Below are 20,072 nucleotides of genomic sequence, written 5' to 3' on the forward strand. Positions count from 1 at the left end.
TTGCTTTGTGTCCGCTAACCACGGGGAACGCAGACCATTATTAACCTTCCGAATGAGTGCAGCATCTCTGAGCTTTTCACATCTTCCGACCAGCCGAGTATCTTGGAACTTCCTCTCTCTCTCGCCTCGCACTTTTTTTTTTAAAGAGGGGTCCGTGTCCTGCCGTCTACCTCCTGCGTAAACTGAAACCTGTATACACTCTAAGCTTTCTGCTCAGCGCTTGGTTGTGCCCTTTTATGCCTTAAATTAATCTTTGCAGCGTTTTTGACTCATCTGCTGGAAAAAAACAAAAAAACTCAAGAAATGTCCAACAGCACCTCAAAGCAAACTCAGCGGGCACAATGAGGGGAAGGAATCTCTCCAGTGGAAAAGTTTGCCCTTCCCCCCCACCACCCAAAAACAAAAACAGATGCACACGATTCACTGGAAGAGAGACTGCTTTAAGGGCCTCCGGATGCTGAGCTCTGGCCGGCGGCTGGGAGCGGAGGCGCGGGCAGGCTGGAATGGAGGCGCCAGGCTCTGTCCAGCAGGGGGCGCTGCGGGGCCTCGCTGGTCTGTCCGTTCTCAGCCCCAGGGTTGCGGTGGTGGGTCTTCCCCCTCCCATCCTGTGGCTTCCTCACTGTCCTCCCGTGTTTCCTACCCGGGCTGATGAATCCAATCCATAACACCTCCCTGAAAGCATGCGGTGAGGGAATAGAACTGTTCTCATGAGTGTATATTTGATCCTTTTATAAATTTTTAAATACATTTCCCCTGAAAGGGGTCTGTTGTCTCTTTATCCAAAAAAAAGAAAGCAATCTGGCTTTTGCATGTTTGTCTCTTTCCTCTGGACTTTTCTTTAATGCCTTGGTTGGGTTGACTTGGCCTTATTCTCGTCTCCTGTTTTTCATTGTGTATTTTGTTCACCTCAATCTTTCTGTGTAATCGAGGAAGAAATTGAGAAATGGTTCTTGGTACGTTTATTTTCAGCCTCACTCTCAAAAAGAAGTGGTCCAGGCAGGCATCGTCTGCTGTGGCCATCACCACTGTCCTGGTCGTGGTACCTGACCATGTCCTGCAGAGTAGCCTGGCCCCCCATCCCCTCTTCGTTCTGAAATGCTCGGTATGCTGGTGGGCATCCGAACCCAACATCAGCTGGAGAAAAAGATACAGAGGCCCAGTGATGCGGCACAGTGATGCTCAGGGTGCAGGCACGGCCTTGTAGCTGGGACCCCCTCCGAGTCAGCCAGGGAGCAGTCCTTGAACCCATCCTAACCTGGATGCTTTTCCCCCTGAGCACCCAAGGAGGGCTGTGTTTCGGAAGGAACGGCCTCCCCCACCCCAGTGCAGGAGCCTGGGCTGGGGTCTGTGTGTCTGCAAGCACCCACGGTTAGTGCCCCGCCCCCAGCCCCGGCTGCCCCCAGGATGCTCCGTCTCAGCCCAGCACACGTGCTGGCAGGGTTTAGGTTGCAAAAGGTGCCTCATTTCTGCCTCTCGCTGTTGCTAATGTGCTCAGTTAGCTGGAAAGGGAAATTGCCAGTGTTTTAAGCGAATCTAAGCACCTTACAGAAATGCCCTGGAGCCATGGGAAGACCACTAGAGGCTTAGCACGGGCATTCGAAAGTCTCCTCGAGGACTCTTACTAAGTATCCCAGTTAAGAAGAGCTGTCGCCCGGCCTGCTCCCGCCCGTTCCAGCCGCCCCAGCCCCCTGGCGGGTCGGCAGCAGCCTGCTTCCTCCTTCTCTGCTTCTGTGACGCTGTCTGTGGTCACAGCCCAGCAGCTGTGCCTAACCCACAGCCCAGGTCCCCCTTCCTCCTTTAATGTGCACCTTCTGGAAAGTTCTGAGGAGAGCCAGAGTGGAGGGGATGTGTCAATACAGACAGTGACTATGCCAGCCCCCAGACATGGCTGCACGACCTCCCTGCGCCCACCCGCGCCCCCAGGCAGCAGTGAAAGGACAAGCCCTGCCTCCTCTCCGTGCCCGGATGGCCCCCGTAAATTTCTAACCCCCACTCTTCAAGGGGTGTCTGACAGCATTAGCTGAGATAGGGTTTTAAATGCCTAATACTGAGGCTGGTGCATGGGAGGTTTTCAGAAACTACTAAGAGCTGTTATGGTTGTGGTAGAACGCTCAAATTATGAGACCAAGGCTGGTACCTGCATGACCAAACACGACTCTGCCACGGAATTTGGTTTTTTGTTCACATTTTCTAGCAAATGTGGCTTTGTAGTCTCAAAACTGTGGGGTGCTGTTATGTAAGTCACGCTCAAGGGATAAAGTTGCATAAAGGAGTGTGCGGAGGCCAAGGCCCGACGTGGACAGCGTGGGCATCCCAGAGGGACAGGAACAGGTCCCGGACTCCTCAGCCTTGACGGGACCAAGCACCTGGCCACCCCGTGTGTTTAAGTTCACCATCCGCTGCGGGCCCAGAGCCCTGGTCCCTGGAGTTCCCAACACGCAGGCTCCTGACAGTGGCCAGCCATCTCCTCCAGTCTGTCCTCACTGGACACAGCTCAGTAGCCCAGAGCTGACAGGCATGTGGCAGGGTTTCTGAGCATCGTGTCTACACCGACCCAGGACCTGCCCCAGGTGTCCAAAAGTCCAGCAGAGGGCAGCGTCATTGGAGTCCTGGGACGCCGTTACCGTCCAGACAGCATCCTTGGTGGGAGCCCCTGAGAACACAGCGCTGGGGCTCCTGACACCTTCTCTACGTCCCAGGTGTTGATGGAAGGCACTGGACGAGGGTCTGGAGGTTTCAGCTTCCTCCTCCCACGGAACAAAGGTCACCTGGTAAATGACAGCTTGGGACAGATACCTTTTGTGTTTCTTCTCTGCAGCGAACACCACTTCAGCTTGTGCGCCTGAGCAGATGGCCTTGTGAAATGATCTTTAACTTCTGCAGCCCCACCTCATTGAGTTACTGAACCTTTATTGGGTACCTACTGCATGTCACTCAGTGTGATGAATGCTAAAGACACAGTAGTGCCCTGAAGAATTTGGGTCCCAGTGGGACGCCAAGATATGGGGAAGATAGACTTTCCCACGCCAGGGATGTCCCTGAAACCTGAGCTATGGGGCCAGCGTGTCCACTGCTGCTCTGCAGTGCTGAACGTTCCCAGGACAGCAGCACACCTTCAGGACCCAGGAATCATGTGAGCTCATAGGAAGGCCACCCACCACGGGACGCATAAAGGAGGCAGAGTAACTCTCCGTGAGAGCAGAGCAGTGGTTGGCTTACTCTTCAGTTATCCCACGTTCTTCTATTAGGAAGGAAAAAGGTGGAAATGACTAAGGATACAAGCAGCTTGGCACAATTCTGGAACGCGTTCTCAAAGAACATTTCATCTGGGAGTTTTGGAGGCTTTGCCATGATCTGCTCTGTCAGTGAGCTGAAGAGCTTATTCCTTGCAGCTTCTTAATTGAATGCTTTTTAAAACAAGCATGATGGTCCAGTGACATAGACAGAACCCCGCGTGGCATTAACAGGAGAACGAGCCGTCCCTTTGATGGTGTAAGGAAGATGGACCTGAAATACTCAAGCTTCCAAAAGTAAAGTGTTTCGCCATCGCTGTGGTCTTCTTATCATTTTCGATTATCCTTAAATTGCTTCTAGAGAATCTTGATTGTCAGTTACTTGATAGTCGGCACGCAGACAAGCCCTTTGACATCCTCAGACCCCCTTTCAGCTCCGCTCTGCTTTTCTGTTCGTCTCTCCCCCCTTCAGAGTGAAAGCAGCAGCAGTAGCAACATCTCCACCATGTTGGTGACACACGACTACACGGCAGTGAAGGAGGATGAGATCAACGTCTATCAAGGAGAGGTCGTTCAAATTCTGGCCAGCAATCAACAGAACATGTTTCTGGTGTTCCGAGCCGCCACTGACCAGTGCCCCGCAGCCGAGGGCTGGATTCCGGGCTTCGTCCTGGGGCACACCAGCGCAGTCATCATGGAGAACCCTGACGGGACTCTCAAGTGAGTAGGGGGGCAAGGGCGAAGGCTGAGCGCAGAAGAGGCCTTGGGGCCCTGGGAGGGTGACGCCCATTGAGAGAAAGCAGCGCTGTGCTCTGCGGAGCAAGTTCAGGTCTAAGCTCAGTGTGGAACCTCATAGTGACGGTGGGGCAGCATGCATCTCTCAGATTTAACTGTTGGTGGCGGCGGCGATGGTGGTGTTCCGTCTCTCAGTCGTGTCCAACTCTGAGACCCCACAGACTGCAGAACACCAGGCTTTCCTGTCCATCATCATCTCCCGGAGCTTGCTCAAACTCAGATCTGTTGAGTTGATGATGCCATCCAACCATCTCATCCTGTGTCACCCCCTTCTCCTCATGCCCTCAATCTTTCCCAGCATCAGGGTCTTTTCCGATGAGTTGTCTCTTCGCATCAGGTGCCCAGAGTATTGGAGTTTCAGCTTCAGCATCAGTTCTGCCAATGAATGTTCAGGGTCAGTTTCCTTTAGGATGGACTGGTTTGATCTCCTTACTCTGATGTTTCTTTTAATAATATGCATTCACACACACACACGGCTTTTTTAAGCTGCTAGATAGAGCATGATGGTATTTAGTTTCCAGAGGTCTCGGGTCGGGGGGTGAGGACATTTCACAGCCCCCTAACACATACCGGGCGTGCTGGGGTGCAACCAGTGAAGAACCTCGTGCTGTGGCTGCAACTAAAGATCACGGAATGCTGTTACCATCAAGCCTTACATGTGCTTGATTACTTCAGTCAGGAAACGGAAACCAAATTTAGTGCATTAAACGTTACTGTAAAGAAGCCTGAATTCAAGTGCTGGTTTCTAGCTCTGCCCTTCGCTGAGCCTCTCTGACGATGGGAGAGGCCAACCAGGCAGTTTATGGGAGTGGGAGCTATACAGAACTGCGATTTGTAAGCCTCCAAAGACAAGACTCGCATCAATGTGGTCACCTTCCCCTCCACATATGGCTGTACCCCGGCCAGGTTTGCAGCCCAGACTGGCCAGCATTCCAGCACTGCCCCCAAACCTCTGGGCTCAGCGCCCACACCCCATGAGACATCCAGGCTTGAGTTCGGCCTACAAAGAGCCCATCTCCCATGAGAGTCCCTTGCCCTGTTTCTCCTTGATGCACGGGAATATTTTATTCTAGTACGCTGTTGAAGAATCCTATTTTATACTTGGTTTTCTAAAGAATATTCCCAGGCCGTGTTCTAGGGTTCTCCAGAGAAATAGGTACGATGGATACTGGTGAGTTCAGATCTGCACTGGGGCCAGCAGAAAACCAGTGGTGCAGGCGGAATGTTTGAGAATTCCTTCTTGCTCAGGGAGGCCGGGGTTTTCTCATCCGACTCAGGCCTTCAACTGAGTAGCTGTGAGGCCCACCACACTCCAGAGAGCAGATGACTTCACTCGACCAATTAAAAATTTAATCTCATCCAGAAACACCCAGATTAGTGTTTGACCAAATATTTAGTTCCAGTCAAGTTGATACGTAAAATTAACCATCACAGACATCTTTATAGTTTAATCCTTAAAACTTGATTTAAGAAGTTGTCAGTCTTGATCTGTGAGCATCGCAGAAAAGTTTTCGTTAGCAAAGATCACTGCTGCTAAACGAATCTCAGTCATCCTGTATCCTGTATAAGACGCTTCTCAGTGAGCTTTTCTGAAGGCATAATACTAACAACATGTCGTTCTCCCCCTAGGAAGTCAACATCTTGGCACACAGCACTCCGCTTAAGGAAAAAATCTGAGAAAAAAGATAAAGACGGCAAACGGGAAGGCAAGTTAGAGAACGGTTACCGGAAGTCTCGGGAAGGACTGAGCAACAAGGTATCTGTGAAGGTGAGCACAGCGTCGCCAGGAGCCTGTGCACCTCAAGAAGCGGTAGGGGCTGGCCCCGGCCCAGGAGGAGTGACGGACCTGGTGGCCAGCCTTGCCCAGCAGCCACCCGCCTCCCTCTGCCCTGTGAGCAGACCCAAGGGGCTTCGTAGGGAGCTCATGGGGACAGAGTGGCACAGGTACGCTCAGGTGTTCTGAGGAACCCGGTGCATGGGTGTGCACCTCAGTGGGCATACACATGGCTCAGGAAGAACGCTGCTATGTTCCCAGTGAGGTGTGAGTCCCTCAGTCACGTCTGACTCTTTGAGACCACATGGGCCGTAGCCCGCCAGGCTCCTCTGTCCATGGGATTCTCCAGGCAGAAATACTGGAGTGGGTTGCCACTTCCTCCTCCAGGGAAATCTTTCCAGCCCAGAGATGGAACCTGGTCTCCCACATTGCAGGCAGATTCTTTACCACATGAGCCGCCAGGGAGACAGATTCTGGATCCTCAGAAGCAGACAGAGCACAGGGCAGCTGTGGCCCAGACCACTGTTCCCTGGCTGCAGTGAATTCCCTCGGCGGGTGCTCCAGCCCACATAACTCCTGTAATCAGATCACCTTAAACCTGTGCGGGTTTTGTCTGGAGAACAAGGCAGTGTCTCCTGAGGGGAATTCGAGGCCCCCAGCTCTGAGCTCTGGCCGTTCTGCAGAAGGAGGGGGTCCAGGGACCCACTTGAACTCAGCCCATAGGATGGGAAGAGGGGCCATCGCTCAGTTTTTGGTGTTTGTGAGTAGGAAGACAAAACTACATTTGGGTGACACGAAGCTTCCCAGTGCATTCAAAGGCAGTGGGAGTGTGGTTGATTTTGACTGATACCCAGGCAAGCCACATCGTGTTTCCTCTCATCTTTCAAAAAAAAATAACCGTCGCCCTGGAATGAAAGCAACATATCTCAAAATAGCTCGTGTATCTGGTTAATAACTGTGTGATTTTTCCGTTTCAGCTTCTCAATCCCAACTACATATATGACGGTGAGTCCTGTTCTTTTTCTTCTGGTGTTTTAGAGCATAGGTCTGGGGAGCATTTGGGGACCCTCAAGTTTATTCTATGGACCCAGGTTTTCTGTGGCACTCTGGGCCTGGGCAGCATCTCATTTCTTTTGTTGGGGGAGGTTGGTGGGCGCCGGGCGGGGGCCGGACAACTGGCCTCACTGACTCCTTTCTCACGCAGTTCCCCCAGAATTCGTCATTCCCTTGAGTGAGGTCACGTGTGAGGCAGGCGAGACCGTTGTTCTTCGATGTCGGGTTTGCGGCCGCCCCAAGGCCTCCATCACCTGGAAGGGCCCTGAACACAACACCTTGAACAACGACGGTCACTACAGCATCTCCTACAGGTGAGTGGGACCCCCACAGTCGATTCCCTGGGTCACCTCGGCCCTGGGACGCCTCCCCTGAGGGGACGTGTTGTCCCTGGGTGGGCAGCTAGGGTTGGAATCCCACTTGAAATTGCCCATAAGCACTGAAGCGCCTTGTTTCCTGTGACACCGCAGGAGAGAGGTTGGGGGGCTGGCGTGGGGGTGGGGGCGAGCCTTTGTGGACGTTGTGGGCCCTCCCCTGCTGCAGCGACTTGGGAGAGGCCGCTCTAAAGATCGTGGGTGTGACCACCGAGGACGACGGCATCTACACGTGCATCGCGGTGAACGACATGGGATCAGCCTCGTCTTCAGCCAGCCTGAGGGTTCTAGGTGAGCTGTGCCCCGAGCCCCCCACACAGCCTATGTGTCCTGAGAGGCGCGACAAGCCACCCGGGGACTGCATGGAGCCAGCCAGCCTCTGGGAGGGTTACCGCAGGCAAGGGTGGTGCTCAGCAGAGGCTTCTGTCCATGGACACTGAGCTCGTGAGCCTCAGATGCCAGCCTCCGGGTGGGAGCAAGGTATTCTGTGCTCTTATAACTCAAAACACACTCTCGTTTCCCAACTTCTCCCCTGAGTGTTCAGTTGATGCTTTGACTCTAAGAGGAGTTGCAGGCTCTATGTGCATCCTAGACCCCGCAACCCTGCCAGAGGGTCCAGCCCTGAGTGCAAGGCGACCCTGATGGGACTAGCACACTCCCAAAAAGGCCTGATCTCGCTCCTCTGCTCAACTCTGAACTGCTGGAGGCAGAGCCCATATCTTAGGCCCTTTAGAATTTTTGTAGCACTTGATGTATGTAGATGCTTAGTGAGCGATCACATACCGTCCGATTCCCAGCTGCCGTTTCACAGGAGGCCGCCGTATGGTACAGGGCTGCTGAGGTTTCTCTTGGGTCCTCCAGCCACACCAGCTACAGGCAGCTGCTTCCAGGAGTGAAAGTTAAAGGATTAAGTAAGTTTTTAAAAAACTAAGAATAACTAGAAGAGCTCCAAGGGGAATTGAGTCCAGGAGTGCCCTATGTGTGGATAGTATGTAAAATTGTCTTAGAACTTTTATCTCCTGTATCTTAACCCTGTATATCATAACCTCACGTCAGAGAAAGGAGGGGTTTGTGTTTTGGGGCCACAGCATAAGAAAGAAAGGAAGGAGAAAACCTTGAGAATAACCAGTGTTCTGATTTTTAAAAGGTGTCACAGAGATTATACAGGTGATTTTTTTTTTTTTAGTAAGTCATCAGTGCAAGGGAGTTTAGAGAGACAGAAGACTATTCCAATAGGCTTATGGACACGCTAGTGGAAAGATAATGGAAAAGCAAGCGTGTGTTCATTTCCGTCGCTTAAAGCTGTCTTTGGCTCAAACTGAGTCCCAGCACACATGCAGCGTGGACCTTATTCTTCTGGCCCATCTCTGTCCTCGAGCCTCAGTTCAGACCCTTAGCAGCCCCTCCGACTGCCGTGTTGAACACAGGGCTCCAGTCTCCACCCAAGAGGCGTCCCGCTCACCAGGCTCAGGGAGATGCTTCTCTCTTGCAGGTCCAGGGAGTGATGGCATCGTGGTGACCTGGAAGGACAACTTTGACTGCTTCTACAGCGAGGTGGCTGAGCTCGGCAGGTACAGCGGCACACCTGGGGCCCCTCCCAAGCCAGCAGCGCAAGAGACAGAGCTCCGTAGGAGCACACAGAGAGAGTTGGCACATTCTGCCAGCAGTTGGAAGTTAGGCGTTTTGCATCTGGAGTGTAGCTGTAGCTGCTTTTAGATATTAAGTACTGAGGAAGTAAGAGAACATGTCCAGTGCAGGCGCCCAGTGAGAGTTAAGGCTTTGTACCATGAGCCGTCCAGTGACGTGATGGAGTCACTCCGGCTATGTGTCCAGGGCGGCACTGGCTATGCCCCGTCCTCAGGAGAATCCTGGGAAGAGTCGCTCAGACCCCTCCTGGTAGGATGTAGTTCATGGAATCCCGTTGAGGGAGACTAAAGGTGCCCTTCAGGTCTCGGCGGTGCCTGGAGATTTATAGCACGAACCAAGAAGGGGCTTTGATCCAGAGGGGTGTTTCTCTGCAGGTGGCAGCCAGGGCTTAGGCTGGCAGGACATCACGTGGCAGGAGGGGGGTCAGAAGCATGACTGCCCAGCTTGTCCCTATTTAAAAGCTTCCCGGGAAGCCCCCCAGCAGCCAGGGGTACACCCCAGTGGCCTTTCCTGGGTGTATCCCTGGAGTGGCCAGCTGCAGGGATCTGTGCGCCGCTTGTGTGGATGAGCCCGATGTGTCAGTCAATTGTCTATCATGCCTGTCAGGCTTCTGTCGCCACACGAGGCTCAGCCCTGCTGTCCGGAGCAACGAGATATCACTTTGTGCCACGTGCCCCTGACAAGGCAATTACTCCCTTGGTCCCTCCTGGGCTCAATCACCTGGCCACCCTCTCTGCACGCAGAGGTCCACCCCAGGCTTCCTGGTGTGATGGCAGAGCATCCCAGGAGCCAGAAGCAGGAGCTGCAGCCTCTCGGGGCCCAACAGCAGCGTTCTCTCCATAGTCTGTGGATGGAGCCAGCCACCTGCCAGCCCAGATTCAAGGGAAAATAGACTCCACCTGTTCCTGGGAGGGGGCTTCCCGGATGGCACTGGTGGTACAGAACCCGCCTGCCAATGCAGGAGATGTGGGTTCAATCCCTGGGTCGGGAAGATCCTCTGGAGAATGAAATGGCAACCTGCTCCAGTATTCTTGCCTGGAGAATCCCATGGACAGAGGAGCCTGACAGGCTACAGTCCATGGGTTGGACACGACTGAAGTGACTTAAGCATGGCATGGCACGGTCTGTGGGAGGAGAACCCCCAAGTAGCGTGCCCACTGCCCCGTGTGGCGACAGAGGACTGACGGGCATGACAGACGACTGACCGACACATCGGGCTGAGCCCCTCCCAGTCTGCCCCCAGCCACAGAGTTACATCTGTCCCTCACAGTCCCCGCCCCGAATCTCATCCCACGAGGCCAGCAGGTTCAGACTCGAGGGCCCAGGGTCTTGTTACCTGGATCCAGCCAGGGTGCAGCTGAGGCTTCTCCGGGGTGGCTCATTGGGTGCATGCAGCCCCAGAAACGACAGACTAGAGACGAGTGAGTGCAGCCCCACACGCATGTCCTGCAATGGTAGGACAGACCTGGTGATGGCAAGAGACACTGCTATCCAAAGTGGGGGATGTGGGGTGATAGGAGCCACTGTGTAGGCCTTTCCACGCTTCTTCACACGGTGAGGAAGGGTCTCCGTGAGAGCAGAGGTGGAAGCTACCTGGGCCGTCATGAGGTCCCTGCTGACAGAGGTCAGAGGGTGGAGAAGGCACATGGCCGCCTTCTCAGGAGGCATCTGTCCCCAGGAGGGGGAGACAGTCGCAGACGCGTGCGGCTGCCTTCGGACCGTCGTCCCACCGCAGCCCCTCTGCTGGAGGGGAGAGCAGGGCCACGGCTGGGGAGGCCGCCTGCATCCGGTCCACCTGGGTTAACAGGGTCTTTCCTCTGTGACCCGCTCGGCGCACTCTGAGAGTGATCTTCCCACCTGTTTCCAAGGGGCAGATTCTCCGTCGTGAAGAAATGTGATCAGAAAGGCACCAAACGAGCCGTAGCCACTAAGTTTGTGAACAAGAAGCTGATGAAGCGCGACCAGGTCACCCACGAGCTTGGGATCCTGCAGAACCTCCAGCACCCGCTGCTGGTGGGCCTCCTGGACACCTTCGAGACCCCCACCAGCTATGTGCTGGTCCTGGAGATGTGCGTACACGCTCTGCCTCTCCCCCAGCCCCCAGCCCCCTTCCTCCTGGCCCCCCCACCTTCCCTCCTCCTAGCCCCCAGCTCCAACACCAAGTGGTCTTACTGTTTATTCTCTCAGAAGGATAGGAACTGGGATTTTAGAATTCACAAGACTTCTGAAAACATGTCTCCTATCAGAGACCACAGTTGTAGTGCTTTCCAGCGATACTAGAGGGGAGTATAATCTCTGAGCTGCCTGATAAGGAGGTGCACACCTAGCATCCAAACACCCCCACCCCGACCCAGGCTCCCGTGGGGTCTCAACCAACCTGGCTATGCCACCGGGTTCCCTCGAGGCCAGACCTCTGCAGACCATACCCCTGCTCGTGACCTCAGGCTGCCCGGTTCCCACATGTCTGCCAGGCTGGACAAGCCAGGCTGCGGGGCACCTGGAGTGGGCTGACTCAGACCTGCTCCTGTCTGCCGCTTCGGGCTCCCAACTCAGGCCTGGGGCCTGTCCAGTCCCTCCCAGAGCTTGTCCGGCTCTGCAGAGAGTGCTTAGATGGGAGGGTGAGGTGCACCTCGCTGAAAAGTGCTGTGTAGAGGGGGATGGATCCCTGTGACACACACCAGGCCCTGTGTACTTTCTTGGTAAACACATGTGTCGTTTAAAGATAAGGGGTGTGGAACTTACGACCTGGGAGCAGGCGTCTTCAGCCAAGAGCAGCTTTGCCCCCAGGGTATTCCGCAAATGCTGGACATCCCACGACGGCACAGGACAGCCCGACACACAGACAGGACGGCCCGACACACAGAATCACTGGCCCAAAGTGTCAGTAAAGCCAGGATGGGAGCCCAGCACCTAGAACGTTCTGGTCTCTCTGAAACATCTTGTCACTGAGCTTTACTTAAATCCCCATTCCTACTTTTTAGAAGGAGTCACTTCCTGCACTCACTTGGATTTATGACTTCACTTCCATTGGCCCAAGCAAGCCTCTTGCACCTTTTCCTAGTTCCCGAGACGCTGTGGGAAGTGAGTCTCTCAGAGTTGGCTCACAGGGACCTGCTCCTCGCTGGCAAGGTTCCCCCAAGGCCCTGCTCCTGACTTGCGTTGGTCATGTTTGCTCACAGACACGCTGCCTCGGGGCCCAGGGCCCAGGTCCAGCCTCAGTGCTCCCACCCCCAACCCCCAAGGCGAGTGGTGTTCTGGGAGTCTCCCCGCCTCGGGGGTCCCACTGGAACATCACCGTGGGCCTGTTCAGCCCCCTCGCTGGCCCCGCAAACCTCTCAGATGACAGAGGGAGCAGGCTGGCCCTCCCCAGCCTCCCCCAACACCGCATCCTGGGCCTCTGCTCAGTGAAAGCTGGCGAGTCTCAGCTGCCTGAAGGGCTGTTACGGGGCCTCAGGACCTGGGAACGTGCCTTCTGACTGTAGAAGCTTATGCCTAAGAGCCTCTGCTCAGCTACCCCCAGGGAATTTTAGCAAGACAAAGAGGCCTAGGCTCCTCGTCAGAATCTCCTGCAAGCCCTCAGATTCCGGTTTAAATTTGCAGTGCATTCAGCTGTCATTTCTTTCCACTGGAAAACTAAATGGTCGGGCCTCATCATACTGTTAATAGGATTTATTTTCATAACAAACGACTTAACTACCGAAGTTCCCCTGATTACTTGGCATTACCAGACAGTTGGCTGATCTTCCTATAAATTTCTGTGTTGCAAAGAGACAACAGAGCTCAGCCCAGTGTTCAGAGAGGCTGGAACCAGACCACCTCCTTGCAATTCCAGTCTCCTTTACAAGCTGTGTGACTTTGGGGAAGTTACATACCTTCTCTGTGCCTCAGTTTCCTCGTCTGTATAAAAGGGGGATAATAAAACACTCTTCCCAGAGAGTTGTCGTGAGGATTAAGCGAATGGTAGAAAGCATTTAGTCCCTGGCACAGGGCAACTCTGTATAAGGGTTTTTTTTAAGTTAAAAGTAATTTCACAGTAGGCAGACTCTGAGTCCAACGTGAAGCCCAGTTTGTTTATATTCTCATTTAGCCGTCACATCCCCCATTTTACAGTTGACAAGACTGAGGCTGGGGAAGGTGGTCTTACATTATTCCCTCCCCAGCACAGTGCTTGCTGTGTGCCAGGCAGTCACCCAGGTCGTGGGAACAGGTCTGAGTCAAGCCTGCTGGAGTGGGATGGGCAGGGGGGGCCTGGGTGCAGCTATCTCTGCCTACCCGTTCCCTCTGTGGGTTCGGGTGCTTTGCTTCCCACTCGCCTCCACGATGAGGTTAAGAAGCCGTCGCCCTGTTGACCCTGCGCTGCCACTGGGTGGGGGTCTGGTCCCCAAGCGCTGCTCACACATTGACGGCGGGTGCGGAGGTGCCGTGTGGGTCGCGGCCTCTAAAGGGGCCGACCGACCCGTAATGTGGCTGCACGCCCCTCCCTCTGCAGGGCCGACCAGGGACGGCTCCTGGACTGCGTGGTGCGGTGGGGGGACCTCACAGAGGGGAAGATCCGGGCGTACCTGGGGGAGGTTCTGGAAGCCGTGCGATACCTTCACAACTGCAGGATAGCGCACCTGGACCTAAAGGTGAGCGGGGCCCGGGGACGGGAACGCCGGGTGATCTCAGCGCATCCATGTGGGACACAACGCTGCTCCCAGGCCGTCCTCTGAATCCAGGCCAGGAGCCCCCCAGGGACCGAGAGAGGCGCAGGGGGTGGGAGATGGGAACGTGGGTGTCTAATCTCTGCTCTGGAGTTGGCTTTTCAGTAACGTAAACGGGAACATAGTAGACTAAACATGTGAGATCTGCAGATAGTTCAGAGTTCCTGGGGCGGGAACAGGGCGGGGTGACGGAGGCAAGGAGGCACAGTGTCACCGTCAATCCAGGAAGGAGAGTGAATCCCAGGCTTGGTACAGCAGCGGCCCTCGGAAGTTCCAGACTGGAACGAGTCCATTTCGCACATGGACAGTCGACCTCCTAGATTCCTAGAGAGCCCCAGCCGAAGAGCGGGGTGGCGGGAGTCTCCTGACGGCTGTCTTGTCCTGTCTCCCAGCCCGAGAACATCCTCGTGGATCAGAGCTCAGCCAAGCCAACCATCAAGCTGGCCGACTTCGGAGATGCCGTCCAACTCAACACGACCTACCACATCCACCCGTTGCTGGGGAACCCCGAGTTCGCAGCCCCGGAGATCATCCTGGGGAACCCGGTCTCCCTGACCTCGGACACGTGGAGCGTGGGCGTGCTGGCCTACGTGCTTCTCAGCGGTGTGTCCCCCTTCCTGGACGACAGCGTGGAAGAGACCTGCCTCAACATTTGCCGCCTGGACTTCAGCTTCCCAGAGGACTACTTCCAAGGAGTGAGCCAGAGGGCCAAGGACTTCGTGTGCTTCCTACTGCACGAGGACCCCGCCAAGCGCCCCTCGGCTGCGTCGGCCCTCCAGGAGCGGTGGCTGCAGGCGGGCCACGGCCACGGCAGAGGCGCGGGCGTCCTCGACACGTCCAGACTGACCTCCTTCATTGAGCGGCGCAAACACCAGAACGACGTTCGACCTATCCGTAGCATGAAAAACTTCTTACAGAGCAGGCTTCTGCCTCGAGTTTGACCTGGCTTGAAGTCCTTTCTCATTCTCTTTCACCTGCCAATCAGCCGTTAAATCTGACTTTTGTTTTTTTTCTTTTGGAAGAGAAAACAAACCGACGACGACGTAAGCAGTCCGCTGCCCGATTGTCCCGTCGTGTGGCACCGCGTGCGTTCCCGAGCAAGCCGTGCTCTGCAGCTGCCTGGGACTCGGGCCACAAGCCCTGCAGGGTGTGGGGGGGGTGGAGGCCTTCTGGAACACTCTGCGAGAGCGGAGACAGCGTTGCTGAGTCACAGTCTTTTATTCAGGTTTCTGCAAAAAGAAATAATTTAAAAAATAAAAAGAAACTTTTTTAAACAAACACAAATAGCATTTTGCAAATTGAAAACATTTTCCAGGATTTATTCAAGGAAACAAATGCCTATGTTCAACCACTGGTATTAAGGAACAAAACAAGATACTGGACACCTCTGGGGAAGACCGCCCCCACCCTACCCCCAGCGGCGGCCTCGTCCAACTCGGGGGTCCCCCTGGCTCTGAGCTTTTTCCAGCTGCCCCGTCTGTGTGCCTCTCGCCAGGACGCCAGACTGGGCTTCTGAAATGTGCATTCAACCTCAAACTTTTGCATAAAAATAGAATGAATCGTTTTGCTCTGATGAAATGTAGGCCTTACTTGTACATAAGACTGGTCCTGCCTTCGGTCTGTCCTTTCCCCCCACCCCTGCCTTCCTGCCCACAGCCGGGGCTTCCTTTAGGAGGGGTCCAAGGGGTCTGCCCATCCACGAGGAGGTCAGGTTGGGTCCTGCCCTGCTATCCCCTCCCCACCCCCCTGCGTCCCACCCCTAAGCTGTCAATCAGATTGTTGAGCAGTATACAGTCAGATGAAAATACTGTAAATGCACTCATTGGGGTTTGTTTTTTTGTTTTTTTTTTTGTTTTTTTTTTTTATTTTATTTCATATCATGTGCAATGTTGTGGCTTTAACATTTTATGCAACTATTTATGAAGACCTCTGTTGTACCTGTAATAAATATATAGAAAAAGCACATATTCGTACAGTGAGATTTATGGTTTTGTGCGTGTGTCGGGGGCGGGGTGGGGGGTGGGGTTCGTAGCCCTGTGCCATCGGTTCAAGGAGACAACTCTTGGTGAAATTTGTCAGTTTTGAGGACTGTAAAAAGTGATTTCATACTCTGAATATAAAACTGGATAATAGGGTAATGTTTTAAATTTTATTATGCTATTATTCAGAATGCCAAAGTATTATTTTTTTTCCCAAAATCAGTCTGGACATTTCCTACTTTTTAGACTTTTTGACATTCAACTTTCTGTACAAAAATTGGCTGGATTTTGAGCTTTTGGTAAGAAATAAAAGCCAATTAGGCACCAGCCGCCTCGAGGCTGGCGTTGACGTCTGTGACACTGGAGCGTGGGAGGCCCTCAACAAAAGACGCTGGGTCTCTGGGCACGCTTGAATTTTTCTGGATGTCTTTTTATCTTTGCTGTGTGAGATACACTTATAAAAAAGACCAGCCCACTTCCCAAGCCAGCCAGACACCTGGGTCTTCAGCCATAAACTGGCACAGTTCAAGCTTTGCAGCTTCCAATGTATTTTTATTTATTCTTTTGTTGAATTTTTGTTTGTTTGTTCCTTGTAAAATTGTACAGAAACTTTTTAAAAGAAATTGGATTCAAAACTGGATGTGTATTCGTAACCTCACAACTTTTATTTGTGTATTGTTTCTTTTTATTATTTCAGTTAAATTTTTACATTATTTTGCATGTATATTTCTTTGTACAGAGACCTTACATGTTTACACAGTATGATGTGATGTAAATATTTTATTTTGCCATCAGTTATTTTAAAAAATTAAACATATTTGCCTGATGTTTGTGTTAGACCTTTTATTTGAATTGGTCACTGTTGAATCAAAAGAGATGGATGAGGGAAACCCTGAAGGGGAGGCCTCTGCTGAGTCAGGAGTGGGTGTGGGGAGAAGAGTATTCTGGATTGGGAACCCACTGTAGGCCACATCCAGAAAAGGGAGTCTGGTAAGGCTCCTGCAGACTGGTTCACAACCCGTACCCAGAAGAGACCTGCCTGTAACCCAGAACATCAGCTGACTGTTTACGGTGAAGCTGTGCCTGTCCTGGTTAGAGTAACTAAGGCACCCCTGGTTCTTAACGAACACAGAATCCGAGCAAAGGAAAAAACTATTGCATACTGGCCACAGAAAAGCAAAACTAACATTCAGATGGATTAAAGAACTCGAAGGGCTTCCCAGGTGGCACCAGTGGTAGAGAAACCACCTGCAGATGCAGGAGACTTAAGGGACACGGGCTTGATACCTGGGTCAGGAAGATCCCCTGGAGGAGGGCACAGCAACCCACTCCAGCACCCTTGCCTGGAGAACCCCACGGACAGAGGAGCCGGGTGGCTACAGCCCATGGGGTCTCACAGAGTCGGACACGACTGTAGTGACTTAGCACATGCATGAGGACATGAAACACTTAGCTTCAAGCACCTGAATTAGGAGCACGCCCAAGGATCTGTGTCTGCAAAGACTCTCCAGCTGTGGCTTCCGCCTGCCCCTGACGTCGGTCATCATTCCTGATCATCTCTATCGTCTCTCTTGCTTTGATTCCTTTCTGCTGCTTTTTTGAATCGTTCCCCCTGCGATGGTGACGTTTTCCTTGGCACACTAGAAAGGTTTTACTTTGCATCTGTTTGCTGAAATCCTGGAGTTAAGACCACGTGTGAGAAGATGACCCTTGTGCTAAGACCCCAAGCCCGGGCACGGGGAACTGGCTCTCCCAGAGGTGCGTGTGCTTCCTCCTGGGTCCCCGGGGCCAGTGATGTTCTGTGGGCTCCGGAGGACGGAAACGCAGGGTCGGTTCTGATACGCAGCTCAGTGTCAGGCCCCGGAGGGAGTCCCGTGGCCACCACAGCAACAGGAGGGAGGCTGGACTCTGCTGTTTTCCAGTCGGACACCTGCTGGAGGAAGTAGTCACATCGCACCAGTGAGGCGTGGCCCATCAGGATCACTCTCTAGATTTCTCAAATAGCAAGATGTTATTCTGCCTGATGCAAACAGCCAACTCATTGGAAAATACGGAGAACAGGGTGGCAGAGGATGAGATGGTTGGATGACATCACTGACTCAACGGACGTGAGTTTGAGCAAGCTCCAGGAGATGGTGAAGGACAGGGAAACCTGGCGTGCTGCAGTCCATGGGGTCACAAAGAATCGGACACAACTGAGCGACTGAACAACAACAATTCTTCCTGTTACTATTTATATATAGTTTTTAAATCCCAGCATTCTCATTAGCTCTAAAGGAAAAAAAAAACAGTATTTTCATGCAATAAATTATGCCAAAAATCATAGCAAGTCACATCCAAAAAATCTTTGACCAGTTTAGACCACTGGAAGGAAAAGTCCTTTCAACTGTACATTTTTGAGACATAGCTGTAGAGACAAGGACTTTGTGGGATTGATAGGTTGTTCTGTGTGTGGGTGTGCGTAATTTAACCGGCAAGGTTAACCCTTGCATCACTAGGTAATATATCCTATTCTCTCTAGTAATTCTCTTTGCTCTGATAATCTTCATCTGATATTAATGTAGTTCACTCCTGCTTTTTTTATTTCCTTTGCTTATTTATTTTTGACTGTGCTGGGTCTTCCCTGCTTTGTGTGGGCTTTCTCTAGTTGCAGTGAGCGAGGGCTACTTTGGTGGAGGTGTATGGGCTCTCAATGAGGTGGCTTCTGTTGTTGCAGCGCACAGGCTCCAGGGTGCCAGGGCTTCAGTAGTTGCAGCTCGTGGACTCCGTTGTTGGGGCTCCTGGTCTCCAGAGCACAGGCTCAACAGTTGTGGCACAAAGGCTTAAGTTGCTCCTCGGCAGGTGCGATCTTCCTGGACCAGGGATCAAGCCAGTGTCTCCTGTGTTGGAGGGCAGATTCTTTACCACTGAGCCGAAGCCTTTTTTTAAGTTACAAGTTTGCGTGGTATAGCTTTTTCCATCCTTTAACTGCTAACATACCTGTATCATTGTACATGAGTAGATTTCTTACAGATGACATGTAATTGGATCATAGTTTTTGATCCACTGCCCACTTCTGTCTTTTAATTAGTGCCCTTAGATTACTTGCATTTAATGTAATTATTGGTAAAAGTAAGGCTTACGCCTGCATTTTTATTTTTTGGCTTTTTTTTTTTTGGTCTGGTTTCCATTTGTTTTCTTTTGCCTGCCTTCCAGTGGGTTGCCTGAGCACTTTGAGAATTTCATTTGATTTATCTCTACTGATTTTTTAATACATCTCTGTATTGCGTTAGCCATTTCTGTAGTACTGTTCTTATATATACATGACTCATCACAGCCTACCTGTGTCATCATTTTACCAGTTTCTGTGAAATATAGAAACATTTCCTTTCTTTGTGTCTCATTACCTTTCCCAGTTTGTAATTGTTTTAAATATTTCCTCTACAGACATTTAAAGCCACATCACACAGCTTTGCTTCAACGATCAAACATAATTAAAAAGGCTAAAATGTGTTCTACTTAACTCATGTTTTGACCCCTTCCATCACTCTTTCTTTTTTTCCTGATATCCAGGGTTTCTTCCTTTATCCTTTAGAGAACTAACTTTAGCCCTTCTTTTAGGGTAGTTCTGCCGGGAACATGTTCTCTTAGTTTTCCTTCATCTGCAAGTGCCTGCATTTACCCTTTCATTGACCGACTGAACTAAACTGAACCCTTTCTTTCCTGGTATTTTCCCTGGATATGGAATTTGGGGCTGACGGTTCTTTCCTCAGAGCACTTAAGAAATGTGCCTCTTCCTTCAGGCCTTCGCATTTCTGATGAGAAATCTACTGTCATTCAAATTCACATTCAATTTTTTTCTTATAAATAAGATGTTCCCCCCTCACTTTCAAGATTTTTTTTCTTTGTTCTTAGTTTTCAGAAGTTTGACCATGATGTGTCTTAGTGTGGATTTGTGTTTATTATGTCTGAGATTTCATTCAGATTCTTGAATCTGTAGGTTCATATCTTTCGTCACATTTTCATTTTTTTTCAAGTACTTTCAGAGCAGTGCCTTCTGTCTTCTTCAAACACTTGTGTGATGTGAGTACATAAACACTGTTTGGGAGGTCCCACGGGTGGTTTTTTTTTCTTTTTTTTTTTTTTTATTTCTTCGGGTCTTAGCTGTAGGCTCTTTGGTTGTGATGCACGGGCTTCTATCTAGTGGCACACAGGCTCCAGGGCTGGTGGGTTCGGTAGTTGCAGTGGCTCAGCTGCCCCACAGCAGTGGGATCCCAATTCCCCAACCAGCGTTTGAACCCACATCCCCTGCATTGGGAGGCAGGCTCTTAACCACTGGACCACCACGGAAGACCTGGTCCCACAGGTCTTTGAAGTGGTGTTCTTCCCCCTACCCCAAGCTATCTCCTCTTTGTTGTTCAACCTGGGTAATTTCTATTTTTCTATTGGCCAGCACACTGAGTCCCTTCTCTCTCCACTCCAATCTGCTGTTGAACCCATACACTGATTTTTTTTTTTTTTTGGCTGTTGTTTTT

General features: G+C 51.9%; 1 protein-coding gene across 4 annotated transcripts in view; it reads left to right on the forward strand.

Moving 5' to 3' along the window:
* The window catches only part of TRIO (trio Rho guanine nucleotide exchange factor), a 362,249-nt gene extending 345,780 nt beyond the window's left edge, over positions 1 to 16,469 (forward strand). For 2 of the 4 annotated variants that reach the window (XM_055422253.2, XM_055422252.2), the window contains exons 49-57: positions 3,706 to 3,953; positions 5,658 to 5,796; positions 6,780 to 6,807; positions 7,007 to 7,169; positions 7,399 to 7,520; positions 8,722 to 8,800; positions 10,745 to 10,945; positions 13,366 to 13,504; positions 13,972 to 16,468. In XM_055422253.2, coding sequence (XP_055278228.2) covers positions 3,706 to 3,953; positions 5,658 to 5,796; positions 6,780 to 6,807; positions 7,007 to 7,169; positions 7,399 to 7,520; positions 8,722 to 8,800; positions 10,745 to 10,945; positions 13,366 to 13,504; positions 13,972 to 14,520 — 1,668 coding nt within the window. In that variant the 3' untranslated portion in view covers positions 14,521 to 16,468. Of the gene's footprint in view, positions 1 to 259; positions 3,954 to 5,657; positions 5,797 to 6,779; positions 6,808 to 7,006; positions 7,170 to 7,398; positions 7,521 to 8,721; positions 8,801 to 10,744; positions 10,946 to 13,365; positions 13,505 to 13,971 lie in introns of those variants that run through there. The other 2 variants (XM_055422251.2, XM_055422254.2) reach the window with 2 other exon arrangements.
* The last annotated feature ends 3,603 nt before the right edge of the window (positions 16,470 to 20,072 follow it).

This window comes from Moschus berezovskii, chromosome 18 (genome assembly GCF_049115385.1).
Source record: "Moschus berezovskii isolate FMDL1 chromosome 18, NW_MosBer_1.0, whole genome shotgun sequence".
NCBI classification, from domain to species: Eukaryota; Metazoa; Chordata; class Mammalia; order Artiodactyla; family Moschidae; genus Moschus; species Moschus berezovskii.